Source organism: Balaenoptera physalus (assembly GCF_965194825.1).
Source record: "Balaenoptera physalus genome assembly, chromosome: 4".
In the NCBI taxonomy this organism is placed as follows: domain Eukaryota; kingdom Metazoa; phylum Chordata; class Mammalia; order Artiodactyla; family Balaenopteridae; genus Balaenoptera; species Balaenoptera physalus.
Window position 1 is genome coordinate 2936022 of NC_138891.1, and position 19514 is coordinate 2955535.

General features: G+C 43.0%; 1 protein-coding gene across 15 annotated transcripts in view; it reads left to right on the forward strand.

Annotated features, from left to right (window-relative positions):
* Nucleotides 1-19514, forward strand: part of THRB (thyroid hormone receptor beta) — a 386050-nt gene that overhangs the window by 323260 nt on the left and 43276 nt on the right. The window contains exon 1 of one of the 15 annotated variants that reach the window (XM_082460760.1): nucleotides 18252-19268. The exons of the other annotated variants lie outside the window; for them this stretch is intronic. Coding sequence (XP_082316886.1) covers nucleotides 18941-19268 — 328 coding nt within the window. The 5' untranslated portion in view covers nucleotides 18252-18940. Of the gene's footprint in view, nucleotides 1-18251; nucleotides 19269-19514 lie in introns of those variants that run through there. 15 annotated transcript variants of the gene reach the window in all.

The following is a 19514-nucleotide window of genomic DNA, read 5'->3' on the forward strand; positions in this document are numbered from 1 at the left end:
GTTGATGGTTTATTAGTCCAGATGGCAGTATTCAGTGAGTGGCAGGTTTTACCCCAACTACCCTACTCGCAGTTGCCGCATAATTTGCAGCTACAAAGGCCATACGATCAGAAGCCAAGCCTCAGAACTAATGAAAAGATACTTATTTGGCTCTGTTTGCCCAGCTCTGGAAAAAACGTCTTATAAAAAGCCTAAGATATAAAACTAAAGGTCAAAACTATGTAAGTAAAAGAAGCTCCTGCCCTTTAAGGGAAGAAAAAAATACATGTTAATTTTTGCAGGAGTTTCAATTGACTGCGTTTCCAAGGAAACAGGTATCTGAAATGGGTTCATCTCATTTAATATTTATGGCCGGACATAGGGATAGTCCTTTCTGCTTATCCCTTTCTGGTTACACATGATATGCTCATTCTTAACTTTCTTTGGAAGTGATCATTCTATGTTTGAGTCTCATTTCTTCCACAAATAAAGGAAATAAATGCTTAGTCTTATGATGTTTTAAAGTACTTTGCAATATTAAGAATATAAGCCTTTAAGAGTGAAGAATATTAAGAATAGTGGTGATCACCACTAAAAAGTAAGAAAGTAACACTAATCAATCTGACATACTTTTCCCAGACGAATCAAAGGCTATTGAGCTTGGCTTCTTGTTTTATTGGCAAATTGGCTTACTTTTCAATTTTTGTTCTTCCAGTTTTATTGAGATATAATTGACATACAGCACTGTATAAGTTTAAGGCATAACATTTTGACTTACATTCATTGTGAAAGGATGACCACAATAAGTTTAGTGAATATCCATCATCCCTTACAGAGACAAAATTAAAGAAATAGAAAAAATATTTTTCTTTGTGATGAGAACTCAGGATTTGCTCTCCATAACGTACAGCAGTGTTAATTATATTTACCATGTTGTACATTACGTCCCTAGTGCTTATTTATCTTATAACTGGAAGTTTATACCTTTTGACCACCTTCATTCAATTCCCCCTCCCCCTTCCCCCCACACCCCGCATCTGGTAACAGAAAATCCGATCTCTTTTTCTATGAGTTTTTGGTTTGTTTTTGAAGTATAATTGACCTACAACACTATGTCAGTTCCTGGTGTACAGCTTAGTGATTCAATATTTCTATACATGTCAAAATGATCACCACCAAGTCTGCTTAGTTTTGGGGTTGGTTTCTGTTTTTTGTTTTGTTTTTTTATATATTTTTTTATTTTATTTTATTTATTTTTGGCTGCGTTGGGTCTTCGTTGCTGGACGCGGGCCTTAGTTGCCGCAAGCGGGGGCTTTTCTTGTTGCAGAGCTCGGGATCTAGGCACGTGGGCTCAGTAGTTGTGGCTCACGGGCTAAGTTGCTCCGCGGCATGTGGGATCTTCCCGGACCAGGGATGGAGCCCATATCTCCTGCATTGGCAGGCAGATTCTCAACAACTGCACCACCAGGGAAGTCTTGTTTTTCTTTTTTTTTTTAATTAATTAATTAATTAATTATTCATTTTTGGTTGCATTGGGTCTTTGTTGCTCTGCACAGGCTCTCTCTAGTTGCACCGAGCGGGGGCTGCTCTTCCTTGCGGTGCCCGGGCCTCTCATTGTGGTGGCTTCTCTTGTTGTGGAGCATGGGTTCTAGGCGCACAGGCTTCAGTAGTTGTGGCACACGGGCTCAGTAGTTGTGGCTCGTGGGCTCTAGAGCGCAGGCTCAGTAGTTGTGGCGCACGGGCTTAGTTACTCCAAGGCCTGGTTTCTGTTTTTAAGCGGTGAATTGGAAAAAGAAAATTGGTGGCAGGAGACCATCATGTCTTCAAGTTTGAGTGAGTTGTGTGCTTTCTTGGGAGATCTGCTAAGGCAAACCTATAAATTCCTTTTTATTTGATTTTAATCTCAGCTTTACCAAAAAGTGGAAGTGGTGCAGAGAACTCCCATACACCCTTCACCCAGATTCACCAACTCTTAACATGGTGCCACATCTGCTTTATCATTCTGTGTGTGTGAATACTATGTGTTTGTTTGCATATATACATATTATTATTTTTCAGAACCATTTGAGACTAAGTTGCAGACATCATGCCCCTTTAAATACTTCAGTGTGTCTCCTGAAAGCAAAGAAATTCTCTTAGAAAACCGTGGTACAATGATCAAAACCAGGAAATTGAACACTGATGCGTACTATTATCTAACCTACGGACTTTATTTAAATTTCACAAACTGTCACTCCTCACCCCTCTCTCCCCACAGAGGAGAGGTCGAGGCTGAGAGCAGGACTGAGAGGGGACGTGTCTCTGGATCCTGACTTCATTCCCGACAGGGCTTGCCACTGCTGTTCCTTAAACCAGCTTGTTTTCCGGGCCAGGACCAGGCCAGGAGTGTGCCTTTCATTTAGTTTTTGTCTGCCTGGTCTGCTTTAATCTGTTCAAAACCTTTCTTTGTCTTTCATGGCACTTGACATCTGTGAAGAATGCAGGCTGATTATTTTCTAGAATGTCCCTCTGTTTGACTGGTGTTTCCTCATGATTAGAATCGGATTATGCATGTTGGGCAAAAATACAAAAAATGAAAATAAAAATTGTTGTATCACCTGATGTTTGCTCCTATAAAAATTTAAATTTAAGTATGTGATTCAGAAATAGTTTCCAGTCTTCCAAACCACCTACATCTTTGTGTGACTCCTTTTGTGGTTTTTTTCCCCCCTTTTTCTTTTCCATTATGGTTTATTACAGGATATTGAATATCGTTCCCCGCGCTATACGATAGGACCTTGGTGTGTATCCATCCTATATATAATAGTTTGCATCTGCTAATCCCAACCTCCCAATCCAACCCTCCCCCCAACCCCCTCCCCCTTGGCAACCACCAGTCTGTGCCCTATGCCTGAGTCTTCTTGTGAGGCATCCGTTCAGTGTTCTAAGGGTGAATGTCTCAAGAATAAAAGTTATTTGTTTCCTTGTTACCAGTGACCTTTTTAAGGTTGGAATGACAGGGTGATGCTTACCTGGGGGTCACCTCTCTTGGTACTGGGACAGAAAGCAGATTCTCTGCCGTCTGAAGGCTGTTCTGAGGATAGCAAATAGATGCTGCCTCCTCGGTCTCTTCTCATGTTTAACTGGACTTTCTTTCCTTTCCACGATTCAAACCATAGTAAATTAGAAAACAACTAAGATCGGGGTATATTTTAGGTTAATCTTGATACCTGTAGTGTATCTTCCTAGACTACTTTGACATTTGAAATAGAATGAAGAATTTCGATTCACCAGTTCTAGATCTGGGTCTCAGGGTGCCAGCATGAAGTAGATCCTATTTTTGAAAACGTTTACAAATCCTCTTTTATTCCCCTCATCCTTCAAGGCCCAGTTCAAATATCACTTCCTCTGGGATCCTCCACTCCCCATCACAATGAATCATTTCTTTCTCATGCTGTCATGAAATTTAATTAAAGTACTTCCTGTGCTCTGCCGTATCATATTGTGGCTTTAAACATGCCTGTTTGATCTTCCAGTGACTGTGATTTTATCTTGATTTACATCAGAAATGTTTTTAATGTGTTCTCTGTGCCTAGTACTGTACTGTGTGCTGAGAATAAGAAGTTTGATGAGACACCCTGCTTCCTGCATGGGATTTCCAAATAGAAATGTTGGAAGAGCTTTGAGTTTAGACCTGAAATGAGCAGCAACCCTGTTTATGACCAAGCAATGATGAAAATTCTATTGGCTGGCATTTATCTTAGAGAAAAATAGAAAAGAATCTAACCTACATTGTTTTGGAAATAATAATTCCATTTTCCCCCCTGTTCACCTAACACTGGTGGTACTAGGGTGTCAGATACTGTCTTCTGCTTATTGATATGTTCTTTTAGTTGGGTTGCAAACTTCAGAGGAAAATCATGTCTTCCTCCTATGGTGTATCCTTCATTAGGTCTAGGAAAATAACATACACAGTATGTTATATAAATAGTATCGATAAATAGATGATGTGAACTTATTAATTTTCTATCCGTTGACACAAATTTTAATTACCTCAAGCTACTTATTTATAATCTCACATCTATTTTGTCAAAGCTTTGTTGAGATATATTTTGTGTATCATAAAATTCCTCTGTTTTAAGTGTGCAGTTCCATAATCGTTAGTCTATTTACAGAGTTGTGCAACCATGACCACAATCTTATTTTAGAATGTTCCCATCACCCTCAGAGAAACTTTGAGCTGATTTATAGCTACTCTTCATTCCTGGACCCAGCCCCTGGCAACAACTCAGCTACCTTCTGTCCGTACTGATTTGCCTTTACTGGACACTGCCCGAGAGTGGAATCATACAATAAGATTGACACCTTTCAGTTAACATACTGTTTTTGAGGTTCATCCATGTTATTGCATGTATCAGTACTTTATCTGAACTTTTTACCTTTAATCATTCTTCATAATACTTTCAAGCACAAGTGAAGAACTGGAGCCTTTAATGAACAAGGAATGCACCTTTTGAAATCGACATCAATTGTGGCAGCATCTAGATTTTGCATGAGTTGTTCTTCAAGGTGAAAAAGCAAAGTAAATGCAAATGACTCAATCACTCATTCATTATTCCTATTGTTAGGGAAATTTGTTATAAAATTAATCTCTGATATGTTACTCTAGAATAAAGAAAGTATACTATAGCTGTTAAATGTCAAAACCATTCCACTCAAACAAGCACTCAACTTCTCAAACCAAGTCTATCAGTGTGAATTACAATGAAATAATCATCTTAACACATTCAATTAAGGGGAAATGAATCTACGCACTGTGGGTGATTAAATTAAAGCATACATAAAATAAGCGGCTATGTGATATTCATGCAAAGCATAAATGATATTCGTAAAATGTTAAAGGACATTTTTTTCTTCTCAGGATAGAGGGAAACAAACATATTAATATAAATATATGAAGTAGCATTAAATTAGGCACATCTTTGGAAAAACAGCTAAATCATCACAGTGATCTTAGAATTTGTGTTGAAACACATACTTAGTTGCCCAGAACTTTCAAAACGTAAAATAATTCTCTACTTAGAAAAGCAGTGTGGGACAGTGAGACAAGCAAGTTCTAGAATAGCAATTCAAGAGCTGAAATTTCAATACTAACATCTTCCCTTAGTAACTACATCATAGTGAGAAAACCATCTCTTCAGTTTTCCACTCTGTCAAATGAATGGAAATACCTCCCCCACCAGTCTGGTTGTTTGGTTATGAAGACAACACACAGTAGATGTTATCAGCATTATTTAGCCAGGGCTCTAATTGAAGTTATACCAAAACGGAAATTTTATGGTATGTTTTCTAGATTATGATGCCCAAGCTTCCTCAGACTACAGTCAGGGAAGATTTGCTTTTGAATCCAATGCTCATTCACGAAAAAGAGCAGAGGTTCCACTGTTGGTTTAGAAAAGAGAAGAATTCAATGCTAATAACCATGGCCTAACATATATTTTAAAAGCCTTGCTTTTTTTCTTCAATCATCTCCAGCCTTAAGGGTGCCATTCTGTATTCACTTTTGTGTACATGCATTTGTCCTTTGGTCTGGATGCCGATCTCCTTTTGAATATTATCTCATTCCTTCAAAGCACAAGGAGACTTTATGATTTGTCTGTGGTCTTAGGAAACAGCAGTCAGAATAAAACCCTTGATCTTCATGCTGGGAACTCTTAGATGCCAGACATTGTGCTGGAATGTCCATCATTCATCATCACTCTTCCATCCATTGGAAATGCTGTGGAAGAGAGGCTTTGACATTGCACAAATGTCTGGGAATTTTGAGCACTACAACGCATGACTCGAAAACTTAAATGGAACAAATCTTGACTTCAGGCTAAAATCAGATGATACATTATTTTCCAATATGCGAGAGAGAATTTCATGAACTAAGCATCCATCAAGAAATATTTTGAGCATATAAATGCCCTTGTCTGACATGGTTAAGTTTCTAGGCCCCTGAAGGAGGACAATTAACAAGCTGTGAAAAATCACTGCCTGTCGGGTTATCATTGTCCTACAGTATGGACCCCAATGTAAACTACTGACGGCATAGAGGCAGGAAACAGGAGGCATATTTTATATCCACATACCATATTCCAACACGTCATCCTGTTTACATGGAGAAAATGCATCATAACTCACCATCTGCAGGATTATAATTTTTAGGTCATTCAGCCATTGTCCACTCCCATCCATTCGTTCATGTGTTAAGCAATTATTATATGCTTATTGTGAACCCCTAAATTAACTTAAATATCCAGGAGATAAGCACTATCCTTTTATCTGTAATTTATGCATTGACTTTAAAAGAACAAAGGTAGAAACATTAATGTAAATAATTATTTCGGCTTTAGTGCATGGAAAGGAAATATTCTTAGTGCAGGCACAGTATTTTGGAAATGAACACGGGGTTTGCAGCCCAAGAAACCTGCATTGAAATCACCCCTGATCAGCCCTATGACCTTGGGCAAGTACCTAACCTCTCCAGGTCTCGGTTTCCGCATCTCTAAAATAGGAACGATGATATGTACCTACAAAAGTGTCGTGAGGCTTAAATGATAGCACCTCTATGCAAGGCATTTCACAGGGCTTGGCTCGCTGTATGGAATAGAGGTAAGGTAGGGGAAGGGCACAGGGTGTGGCCAAGGCATCCGGAGAGGTGCTATTCAGCAAAACTAGAAATGCCAGAGTTCAGGTTGTCTGAGTGAACGGCAAGAGAGAGGAATAAAAAACAGTCCAGGGGCATGTTACGAAGGACCTCTAAGGCTTTAAGCTTTTTCCTGAAAAGTGAATGTGATTTCAAGCCGGGATGAGGGTGGGAGAGGGAAGAGGTGACACGTTTTCGATTCTCCTGGACAGCCAATCCCCCTGGGATTGAATTGGAAGGTCAGAGTAACATTAAAGACATAGAAACCTGTTGGGTTCGCCGACTTTTCTCTTAAAGAGAAGCGGTGGGGAGTTTCCTGAAGACAGTGGCAGCCTGGACTCGCCCGACCTTTGTGATCAGATGTCGGGGAGAAGCCAGAGAGAGATGAATAAGCTGCAAGGAAACGTATAAGCGGGCAGTTTCTACTAGAACAGATCTGGGTTTGAATCCCGCCTCTTCAAATAACCAGCTGTGCCACTTTGGACAAATAATAGATGGGGTTTTTTAATCTATTAAAAGAAAAACGTGGATAGCCATGGCTGCCCTGAAGGACCATCATAAGGATTAAATAAGACTCTTAGAGAAGTTCAGTCCCGGTGCGTGGGGTACCGTGGAGGCATCTGGGGAGAGGGTAGGTGGCTGGACACGCAGGCCTGGGGGCCACAATGAAGCACCACCAGTGCACGGGGCAGTAGTCAGAGATGTGGACCTTGATGAGGTCACGTGGTGAGAACCGCGTGGTTAGAAGGTTCCGGATAAACCAAAGGGAAAGCCGATTTTAAAGGCAGGCAGAGGAGCAATGTCTTGAAGAAGACTGGAAAGAATTGACCAGAGATGGAGGAGGCGTATGATGTAGAAGTTTCTGGAACACCATCAGCAGGTGTGGCCATGGGGATAAGTGAAAGCAGGTACGATACTATTGGGTCCAGATGAAACGGAGCAGGACGCTATGGCCCTTCCCCTCCATGTCCTCAGCCTGCCTTTTGTCTGTAGAAACAATTTAGCCAAGGAATAAGTTTACTGAGACAAGTGAGAAAATGCAGAAACAAAGGAAAACAGTCAGAGGAGACCAAATAATAATAGTTTAGTCATTAAGCAAAGTCAAGGACCTTTAGTCCCTCCTCAGGGGCTATAGATAATATTCTGAGCCGTATCCTGTGAGCTGTCTTGTAGATACTAAAACCTCCATCAGGTGGAAGACGTTAACGACATGATGACCAGACTGTAGCCACGACATAAGCTGCCATAATTCCGAGAGCTGGCCTCAAGGAAATGGGAACCAACCGACCCTGGAACTAAAGACTAACTGTACTTAAAACAATCGAGATGACGCTAATCAGACCACCGATGACCAATTTCAAGATGACCGTCAGAGGGCGCTGTTTCTGCATGTAGCCCCCTCCTTCCGTCTATAAAAGCTCTTGCCCACTGACTGTCAGTGGGGAGGTGGGGGGGGGAGTTGGCCTTTGGACAGGAATCTGCGCACCTTCCCAGGTTGCCGGCCTCCAAAATAAAGCAAACTTTCCCTTCCACCAACCTTGCCTCTTTATTGGCTTTTGAGCGGCGAGCAGCCGGACCCTCACTTTTGGTTACACAGAGACCCGGAGATCTTGGAAGTCATGCTCCGTACAAGAGTCCCGAGTGGCAATGATAAAGTGTGCTACGTGCTGTCATGCTCGTAGTGATTGGTCAACAAGACCCAAAGTAGAGGCCGGGAAAGTGGAGTTAGGCTGGCCATACAGAGCACCTGGTTTCTCCTGGGTTAATTAGGCCTAAAAGGTTTCAGATCAAGGACAAAGCCAGTGCACCTGCCAGGGCATCAGGAAACAGAAGCAGAAGAAAGGAGCTCTGAGAATCCAGGGCTCCGGGTGACAGCCAGAGAGCCTGGGGAAGCTGGCAGAGAACAAGCTTATGGGCCACCGGAGCCTTCCTGGAGGGCAGTGGTTTTCAGACTTCAGCGTGGATCAGAATCCCCAGGAGGGCTTGTCTACACACGCACTGCTGGCCTCACCCCCGGTGTTTGTGTTCGGTGGGCCTGGGGTGGAGGTGGAGAATTTGCATTTCTAAGAAGTTCCAGGAGACGGTAATGCTGCTGGTTCAGGAACCGTATTTTAAGAACCACTGACCTAAGGATTTTGGAGTCTATTTTTTCTTCTTTGTGGAACTTCAAAGGACTGTTTTCTTTAACTCATTCATCCTTATAAATTGGCCTATTTCATCTAGTAAAACGCTGCTGTAACAGGGCTGGTGGTGTCTTTGGCACAAATGTATTGGGCAACCGTTCCATCTGCGTGAAACAAAACATACAACCACCAAACCTTAGACCTGGAAAGAGTGTCCAAGTCAAGAAAGCCACCAGGACTGCCTTAATGAGAGCCTCTATCTCCTTGAGAATCTCTCAGTTCAATTACTGGGGCTGTTTCCGTCAGCTTGGGCCCCAAGGGTGTCTGGTTCCCCCTTCAATGTTCTCATCGGAGCCGTCTCTTTCCCACTGCACCAGATCAGAACCCATTCCCTTTGTGCTACGAAACCATGTTGCCACTTTTGCAAGCACACTTCTGTAAAAGCAAATTCTGCTTGGTGATGGAGTGTGCCCAAGAGCTCCCCCCCTCCTTAGTATCCTTCAGTAGAGCCCTCCCGGGTTAGAACTCTGGAAAAGTTTTTGGTTTTGGGGGTTTTTTAAATTAATTAATTAATTTTTATTTTTGGCTGCCTTGGGTCTTTGTTGCTGCGCGCGGGCTTTCCTTAGTTGCGGCGAGCGGGGGCTACTCTTCGTTGCAGTGCGCGGGCTTCTCATTGCGGTGGCTTCTCTTGTTGCGGAGCACGGGCTCTAGGAACGCAGGCTTCAGTAGTTGTGGCACGTGGGCTCAGTAGCTGTGGCTCGCGGGCTCTAGAGCGCAGGCTCAGTAATTGTGGCTCACGGGCCCAGTTGCTCCGCGGCATGTGGGATCTTCCCGGACCAGGGCTCGAACCCGTGTCCCCTGCATTGACAGGCAGATTCTTAACCACTGAGCCACCAGGGAAGCCTGAAAAGTTTTGATTAATTATTAAAGGAGAAAAATTAGAAAGGAATTCAGAGCACAAGATGTTTTAAAAGAGAAGGGCTTTGAGTTCTCTTCCTCAAAATGCCAAAGCAGACTGCATCCCAAAGCCCAAAGGCTTGTGGCCCCTGAGGATTTGCACTTCATGGGTCCGTCCAGTTTTGTCTGGCCAGTAGTTTTCTTCTTTGGTAAAAACGAAAGAAAAAGACACCCGCCCTTGGTAGTTTCCCAGGCTCCTCCTCTCTGTCTTTGGTCTGTAATCTGAGAAAAAACGCCATTCTTGCAGGTGACACATCCTTACTAACAACGTTATCTCCTGCTTATCTTCAACAGAACAGACTTCGGTGTTTCTCAAAGTATATTTCGAGGAACACTTGTAACTAGCATTACACAATAAACCGGGTTCTAGTATTGGGTGTGTTCAGGAAATGGTGAGTTATACAGAGTCATACAAAGTTCAACCATTTTCTTTGGTGCATCTCTAAGAGAAGGATATACAATTTCCCAAACTCGCTTGACCACAGAACCTCTTTGAACTGCTTTTTCTTCAAAGCATCTCTTGGAACTGATATTTTGGACCACTTTGGGAACACCATCTGAATGTTAATCCAGCAGCCACGGCGTTCATTTAATAAGGATCACAAAAGTACAGTAACCAAGGGGAAAGTGATTCACGCCAATGAACATATCTAGAAATGAGGAAGTAAAAAGTTCCAAAATGGTTAGTTCGACATGATCCTATCGACTCAAGGTTTTATATAATTTAGTAGAAGTTCTGAGGAGGGAGAGTCAATGCCCAGGCCTGGGTCAAATCCCCCTAATTCCTTCCCTCCCTCCAAGGCAGTTCTTTTAAGCCTAAAGCACTAGAGTCAGTTGGGAAAATAAAGGCCCCAGCTGGCATAGGAGGCCTGATACACGCAAAGCAGGAGTGGGTTCTGGTCCCAATAACTACTGCCTACTGTGTGACAAAAGTCACTTTCTCCTTCTGGGACTTCGTTTCCTCAAAAGTCAGATAAAATACGCATGGAATACAAAGCTCAGAAGTTCTAGTTGCAGTTTCCTAGGATCCCGTATGATCCTCTGTATAAGCCTCCATCATTTCCCAGCTGTCTTGGGGAGGGGGGTGCACTTGAAGATAGAGTGGTCCCAAAGTGCCCAGAGCTTGCCCTGCTCTGATCTCTGGAGTTGAACTAATTTGGAATCTTTTTTAAAGAGGAACAAGTCAGGGAATTCCCTGGTGGTCCAGTGGTTAGCACTCGGTGCTTTCACTGCTGGGGCCTGGGTTCGATCCCTGGTCGGGGAACTAAGATCCCAGAAGCTGAGGGGTGAGGCCAAAACAAAATAAAAGGAAAAATAAATAAATAAAAACGTATAAAATTTTTTAAAATTAATTTAAAAAAACAATATCTTATTTGTTTTTTTTTTTAAAAAAAAAGAGGAACAAGTCAGAAGATTCCAGACACCAAAAGACGAACAGAGCACGCTCAAAAAGTCATTCTGCACCCCTTTCGTTTCCCCCCCGCCAATAGGTCCCCTAACATTTAGCTACGCTTTCAGCACTCAAATGGTGAGACCTAGACGCCCACCCCCTTCTATCTACAAAGGGATCTTTCCTCAATCTGGGTGGCTCCTTCCGAGGGCAGGCGATGTTTCTACCCATTTCACAACCTCTCTTGGAGCAGAGGTGTTTGGCAGTGATGACACCCATTCCTAATTCCAAACCTCCATGAAGGTAGGTTTCATAAACAGGTCTGTCTCTAGCAGCAAAATATAACAGAGCAAACTGGCTCAACGTGAGACAGACAGACATCTCACTGGAAATTTCCAAGCCTAAGCGAGTCCATTTATTGCAACATGTCAACTTGTATCTTGTTCTTTTAAAATGCACAGAGCTTTGGGCGCGCTGAGAGCCCTCCACCTTTTTTCTGCGAGGTTGAACAACTGCTGTCACATAGGTGATGAGTGGCAGGGGCCTTCTGCCTGTGATGGGGTCAAGAGGCCCCTGAAACGCAGAGAAAGTGACATGGCAGCTAAATCCTGAAGGACGAGAAGGGCCCTGCCCTGGAGAGAGCCGAACGGGGAGGCATTTCAGACAGAGAAGAACACGTGCAGTGAGTGCCCCTGAGTCACGCAAGAGCAGGGCTGTTCCAGGAGCGGCAGGCAGAACGTTTGGGCTGAAGTCAAGTGTATGAGAGGAAGCTGGGGCGGAGGAGGGGGTTGATGGCAGGTGGAGAAGGGACACCTTCTGGTGAAGAGTTTGAATTTTATTCTAAATGCAGTGAAAAGTCACTGAAGGTTTTAAGCAGGGAAGCGACATGATCACGTGCGCTGTTTTTCAAACACAACTGGTTGCTGTATCAGGAAAAAATTACCATGGGGCAAGTCCCGTTAGGAGGCCGTCTGGGGAGTCCAGTGAAGAGGTGGTGACAGCTTGGTCTAGGGCGACGGCAGTTGGGACGGGGAAGTGGTTGGATTAAAAATATATTTTGGAGGAAGAACCCATGAGCTTGCTAATGGATTGGGTGTAGGTAGGAAGGGAAAGTGAGGGTCCAGGAGGGCTCCAAGGTTTTTGGCTAAAGCCCCCAGGTGGTGGTGGTCCAGAGACGGGAGAACCGCAGGAGGAACTGGCGTTAGAAAGCATGGAGTTGAAGATGTCCACTTGTTGCAAAGAGGAGTGTCAGTGGACAGCAGGACATGATTCAGGACATGAGATTTTAGAGGAGACATTTGGGCTAGAGATACACGTTAGGACTGTCTTCCGCATTTAACTATTATTCAAAAACGACGAGAAAACAGACCCACAGACATAGGAAACAAACCTACGGTTACCAAAGGGTGGGGAGGGATAAATTAGGAGTTTGGGGTTAACATATAACACACTCCTGTATATAAAATACATAATCAACAGGAATCTACAGTATAGCACAGGGAACTATATTCAACATTTTGTAATAACCTATAAAGGAAAAGAATCTGGAAAAGGATACATGTGCATGTATAACTGAATCACTTTGTTGTACACCTGCAACTAACACAGGATTGTCAATCAACTGTACTTCAATAAAAATTTTTAAATAAATAAATTTTTAAAAAATAAACTTATGCGACAGGATGAGATCACTTAGAACAGAGATGGCAAACTTTCTGTGTAAAGTGCCACATACTAAACATTTTCAGCAGGCCACATGGTCTCAGTCACAAGGACTCCACTCTGCCATTGTAGCACATAGTAGATTTAGAACCAGACGAGATGTAAACAAATGAGCATGGCTGGGTTCCAATAAAACTTTATTTACAAAACAGGTACGAGGCCATACTTGGCCTGCAGACCAAAGCTGACTCCTGACCTAGTGAAAATGTAGACTGAGAAGAGAATATATTCCAAGACAGAGCTAAATATACTATGTATACATAATTACATCACTTACTACACCAGTCACTGTTCTAAGTGCTTTACTTATATTTAACTCACTTAATCTTTACAATAACCAATGAGGTGGGCACTGTTATTTCTATCTTACAAATGAAAAAACTATGGGCTAAATAAAAAGTTGATTTCTGCTTCTTGAGGAAAACAAAAACAAAAACAAAAACCCAGAGGTTAGCAGTTTAGGCTAGCGTGACAATCCTGTGGACCTCAGCAACCTAACCTCCTTCCAGTTCATTCTTCTGCCAGCTCTAGAGTATGACTCTCATCCTCGTGGACCAAAATGGTGGCTGGGGCTCCAGCCACCCCATATACATTGCAGGCAGCAGGAAGAAGTAACAAAGGAGAAGAAGCAAAAGGCATGCACCAGATGTCAGTTTAAATTGTCTTTTTAAGTTCCCTGGAATCTGCCTTACAATATTTCTTCTATTACATCTCATTGGCCAGAAGTTAGTCACACAGACACCCCCAGGTGCAAGGGAGACGGAGAAACAAGGGCCATGTGCCTGAATAACATTTAGAGGTTCTATTACTAAAGCAGAGGAAGAACAATCACTAGAGTAGACGCTAGAAGTCTCCCTACCTCCACTGCTGAAGTCCTACGTACTCTCCAAATGCCAGCTCACAGGTCACCCCTTCTGCAAAGCCGTCCCCAGCTCCCAAGGCAGAATCTTCCTGTGTTCTCATGTCACGGTCATCACGCTTCCTTGGATTTAGTTCGTCCTGGTGGGTCTCCTTGACCCATTTCCTCTAATTGACCAGATGACTCAAGGGCAGTGAGGCCAGATTGACATATGGAAGGTAAACTTTGAAAAACAAAAGGAAATAGGCAGTGAAGCTGCAACGGAAGAAAAAGGAGTGTCTCAGGACGCCCTGGTGTCTGGTGAGGGGCTGGGTCTGGACGCCCAGTAGAACAGTAGTTCTCCAAGTTCACTGCCTGTGAAATAACCTGGGGAACTAGAAAAAGTCCTCACACTCAGGTTCCACCCCCGTATCGATTAAATCAGAATTTCTGAGGGCGACCCCTAGGCACTGGTGTTTTTAAAGTTTGTGGGTGATTCCAATGTGCAGCCTTATTTGAGAATCAACACAGTTGAAAATAGAAGAAAAGAGAGAAACAATTCTCCTCCTTCAGAGACCTTGAGGGTTTGTTGTTTATCTACCAGTTTCCCCAGCAAGATCGTTAGTCTTATCTTTTTAGGTTATTTCCTTCCTGTCAAGGACAAAGGTGTATTTAGATAATAAACTATTATTGATTGAAGCACTTTTTTCTTTTTTTAAAATTTATTTTATTTTATTTATTTTTATTTTTGGCTGTGTTGGGTCTTCATTGCTGCACGCGGGCTTTCTCTAGTTGCGGCGAGCGGGGGCTACTCTGCGTTATGGTGTGCAGGCTTCTTACTGTGGTGGCTTCTCTTGTTGCGGAGCACAGGCTCTAGGTGCGTGGGCTTCAGTAGTTGTGGCACACGGGCTTAGTTACTCTGCGGCATGTGGAATTTTCCCGGAGCAGGGCTCGAACCCGTGTCCCCTGCATTGGCAGGGGGATTCTTAACCACTGCGCCACCAGGGAAGTCCGACTGAAGCACTTCTTTTTTTTTTTCTTCACATTTTTAATTTTTATTTCTTTATTTTTGGCTGTGTTGGGTCTTCGTTTCTGTGCGAGGGCTTTCTCTAGTTGCGGTGAGCGGGGGCCACTCTTCATCGCGGTGTGCGGGCCTCTCACCATCGCGGCCTCTCTTGTTGCGGAGCACAGGCTCCAGACGCGCAGGCTCAGTAGTTGTGGCTCACGGGCCCAGTTGCTCCGCGGCATGTGGGATCTTCCCAGACCAGGGCTCGAACCCGTGTCCCCTGCATTGGCAGGCAGATTCTCAACCACTGCGCCACCAGGGAAGCCCTGAAGCGCTTCTAATGAGAATTGTGAAAGCCCTGCTGAGTTTATTTCAGTTCCTTTGACGCTCTGTGGGTCAAATAACTCCTAAGCTTCTCTCTCAGTAACTAAATTAGGGTCATCAGCCAGAGATATAAGAAAACAGTCTTACTGAAACTCACCTCGTTTGTGACATGTGATGCGTTTAAATTGCTTTATTGGTTTCACAAAGAAGCAGGCCAGATCGTTCATGAGTGGCAGCACTGAGATTGCCTCCGTCAGGGTGTGAGGGGCCGTATTTCAACTTGAACTTCATTTCCAGCTAACAGTCATCAGAGTCTCACACGTTTACTCTTAAGAGTAACCCCACTTGGTACAAGAAGAGTGCATTTCAGAAAGTTTGGTTCTGTTTTTTCCAGAAGATCAAAGTGAGTGAGGAAGTGGGTTCTCTTAAACGTGTTTTGAAACTTTTTTCCTCTTCAAAAATTTCTGGGAGAATTCAGGATTGTTTTAATTCAATCAAAATGCTCTTGACTCTCAGGGGTCTTCCAAATGTTTAGTGAAAATTGAGAGAGAAAAAAAGAGTTTTGCAGGAGTTGTTCTGTCTTTCTTCGCTGCAGTATGTAGATACAGTTCTGGGTCAGAAGAAAGCTCTGATTTTTCAAGCAATTTCGGAAAATTGTTTTGAAGTGTTCCTTTGTAATGAAATTTGAGATTCTGGCTTGAGTTGGTACTCTTCCTGGTGGAAAGCAAAAAATGGCTTGGATTTGTGCCTTCAGTGAAATAGAAAGGGAGCCAGGAAATTCACTGGGCAAAACTGCAAAATTGGATGGATTTGACATGCAGCATCTAACCAGAAAAAGAGGCCTTGGAACATATGTGTTTGCCAGGAAAGAAAACTGCTTTATTGAAAGGTTAATTTTCAGATTAGTTTTGGGAAATTTGAGATAAATAAATGAGATCAGACAAAAAACATAAGGCCTGGATCCTTTTTCCTGGGGTTTTCAGAAAATAGTCATTGCTTCCAGTGAAATGTTTTGACATATACAGTAGGGAGAAAATGTTAATTGTAATGTTATGTGTATGTGTTCTTAAAAACACTTGCGAATAAATCTTTTATTTGTTTTAAGAGTAACCAGAGAGTAAAAACACTGTTAAAATGTTAGCTGTGTTCTTCATTCCTTATGGTAACTTTTATGCCTTCTAAGATGTTGCAGTTCATTTTCAGGGTTCAAATGTACCAATTTGGAGACCATTCCTTTCCTTGTCTTATAGTTCAGTTGCAGTTTTTCGAGGAGTCTTATGACTAAACACCCACCCAGGGGTCTGCCTGGGTTTAGTCTCTCATCTTGTCTCATCTGTTGTTTGTTCTCTAATTCTTAGCCTTCTTCCCTTGAATCCATGGCTCCTTTATAAAATCATCAGCACTTACAGACTCACGACAATGGTCCACTTGACTCTGTGTGTTGAAAACACCTGCTATTAAGCTGCTTGGTGGCAGGGACCGTGATTGACTTTCTGAATCGCCACCTCTGCTCCCACCACCTCCCTGCTTTGTACCGAACAGATGCCCTATAGATGTTTGTTGAATGGCTGTAATACCCTCCTTTCTCCAGTCCCATGTGCCTGCCCAAAATTGTACGTTGCAATTGACTGGAGCTTTGTGTCCAAAGCGGAGGTATCACTCTTGAATATTACAACATCACATTGTCTGTGGTCCCTTAGGAAGGAAATACCAAGAGGTATTTCACAGGAACCCGAATGTACGTGTTACCTCCCTAGGCCAACCCTGCCAACTAAGTCTCCAGAAGAAAGAGAAAGAACCTCCAGCTTCAAAGAAATCAGCTTCCGGGACTTCCCTGGTGGTCCAGCAGTTAAGACTCCCGCGCTCCCAATTCAGGGGGCCCAGGTTCGATCCGTGCACAGGGAACTAGATCCCGCGTGCTACAACTAAGTCCCGGCACAGTCAAATAAATAAATATATATATATATATATATATATTTTTTTTTTTTTTTTAAATTCCTTAATAAAAAAAAAAGAAAGAAAGAAAAGAAAGCAGTGCCCACCCTTCCTGAATCATGATCTAGAACACACATACTCACCACCATCCACATGGAGAAAACACCACTGGTCATCATCTTAGCAAGCTTTTAAGCTCTAACTTGGTATTTGTTCACGTCTTATATGGTGATTCTCCTAGAAAATGCTTTTCCCTTTCGGATCACTATCTTTAAATGTCAAGTGCGTGAATACCACTTAAATTAAGCTCAAAGATCATCTCAAAAGCAGAATTGAATGGGAATAAACTGATAGTTGTACGATCTGAAAAAGGATGGATATATGTATATGTACAACTGAATCACTTAGCTGTACGCCTGAAACTAACACAACATTGTAAATCAACTATACTCCAATATAAAATAAAAAATTTAAAAACAGAGAAAGAGGTAGCATACTATAAAACAAAAAATGATAGTTGCACACAGTTTCCACAGACGACTGTTAAGAACGCTGTTACAGGGCTTCCCTGGTGGTGCAGTGGTTGAGAATCTGCCTGCCAATGCAGGGGACATGGGTTCGAGCCCTGGTCTGGGAAGATCCCACATGCCGCGGAGCAACTAAGCCCGTGAGCCACAACTACTGAGCGTACACGTCTGGAGCCTGTGCTCCGTAACAAGAGAGGCCGCGATAGTGAGAGGCCCACGCACCGCGATGAACAGTGGCCCCCGCGTGCCTCAACTAGAGAAAGCCCTTGCACAGCAACGAAGACCCAACACAGCCAAAAATAAATAAATAAATAAATAAATAAATATTTTTTTAAAAAAGAATTCTGTTACATTCTTAACTAACACAACATTGTGTATCAACTATACTCTAATATAAAATAAAAATTAAATTAAAAAAAGAGAGAAAGAGGTAGCATACTATTAAAAAAAAAAAAGATAGTTGCACACAGCTTCCACAGACGACTGTTAAGAATGCTGTTACCCACAATCAGAACAGGGACACTGCGTTTACAGAGGCGTGCTCTGCATTTAGGGTGTCGGTACTCTCTCCCCCCTCATGCACTTACAAACACAACCAAGACAGAATGAGCAAAGTGAAGTTAACTGGAGGTTTCATGTCGATTAGGCTAATGGTGTAGAAAATCACCAGGAGCCAGCAGCAGAAGAGAACTCACAAGCACCAGAGGTATTTTCAGACGTGCCCTCCGTGGCGTGTTTTCAAAACTCGAGGGCCCTGTGTGTCATTAGGAAGATGGTTGGATCCTGCTTGAAAAGCCCGTCGGTCACATTCGACAACAGATGTAACCTCTAACGTTTGTGTGACTAGATTAATGTTCTGGAGTCAGTCATCAGGCTCGTTACTACTGGATTTTCTCTGGTCCGTGCTAATAAACTAGATTATTGATTTTCGGATTTTCTGTGTATCCAAGGATAGTCTCTAAGATGTCTTTATAATGTTTCATGCTTCAGTTGTCAACCAAAATGACATAACAATGAGGAATCATTTTCTAATCACGTCGAAAGAGGTTCAAAAACAGCATATAAAGTGGATCTTCCCGGCCTCGGAGCCACAGAAACATCGTTGCCGTCACTCCTCTGGCTGGGTGGAAGTCATCCCTACCTGCCTGCCATCTTCCCCAGGAATTAGCTGAATTCACAGCTTAAGACCTTTGATAGTCAGAAATCTGCTTTCCAATATGTTTGAATGGCAGGCCAGCTCCAAAGACACCTCCACCTAAATAGGATTTCAGCACATCAGGTGCTATTGCAAAGTACGGCAGGCTGGGTTGCCGTGTGCTGGGTGGTGTTTATTCATCTTCTCTTCTCCTTTCATGTGTATGGAGGGACGATGCTTGCCGTATATGCCCAGCTCTCGGGGCGTATGGGCTGGGGATCGCATGCATAGAGTGTGTGTATATGTAAAGTAGAAGCGGAACCCGGGCAGCAAAATGAACTTCTGTGTGCAAGAACTCTATGAAGTACACCCAGCTGCCGGCAGCAACTGCTACATGCAGGCCACTGATTATTACGCGTATTTCAAAGACAGTCCAGGTTACAGTGGTTGCAACGCTCAGGCTGTGCCCAGTAACAACATATATATGGAACAGGCCTGGGCAGGGAATCAGCCTTATACCTGTAGTTACCCTGGAAACATGCTGAAAAGCAAGGACTCTCACTTGGACATGGCCCTGAATCAATACAGCCAACCTGAATATTTCACCGAAGAAAAGCCTACTTTTTCTCAACTGCAGTCGCCATCGTACTCTCAGAAAAAAGGTAGGGACCATCTTACTTCCATTTGATCCAAGTCTCCGTGTCTGTCTCTGGGGTGTTTGAAAGGGACACTTTGCATCCGCTTCGTCAAATCTTCGACTTCGAACGCTGAATGTTTGAAATTAAAAAGAGCAGGAAAGAGAGGTTGCTAAGTGATCGAAAGGGGTCCTTGAACAACAGAGATTTCCAAGCACTTTTTTCTTCCTATATGAAAGCTGGATGGAGTTGGTTTCTCGAGGCTGTGTGTAT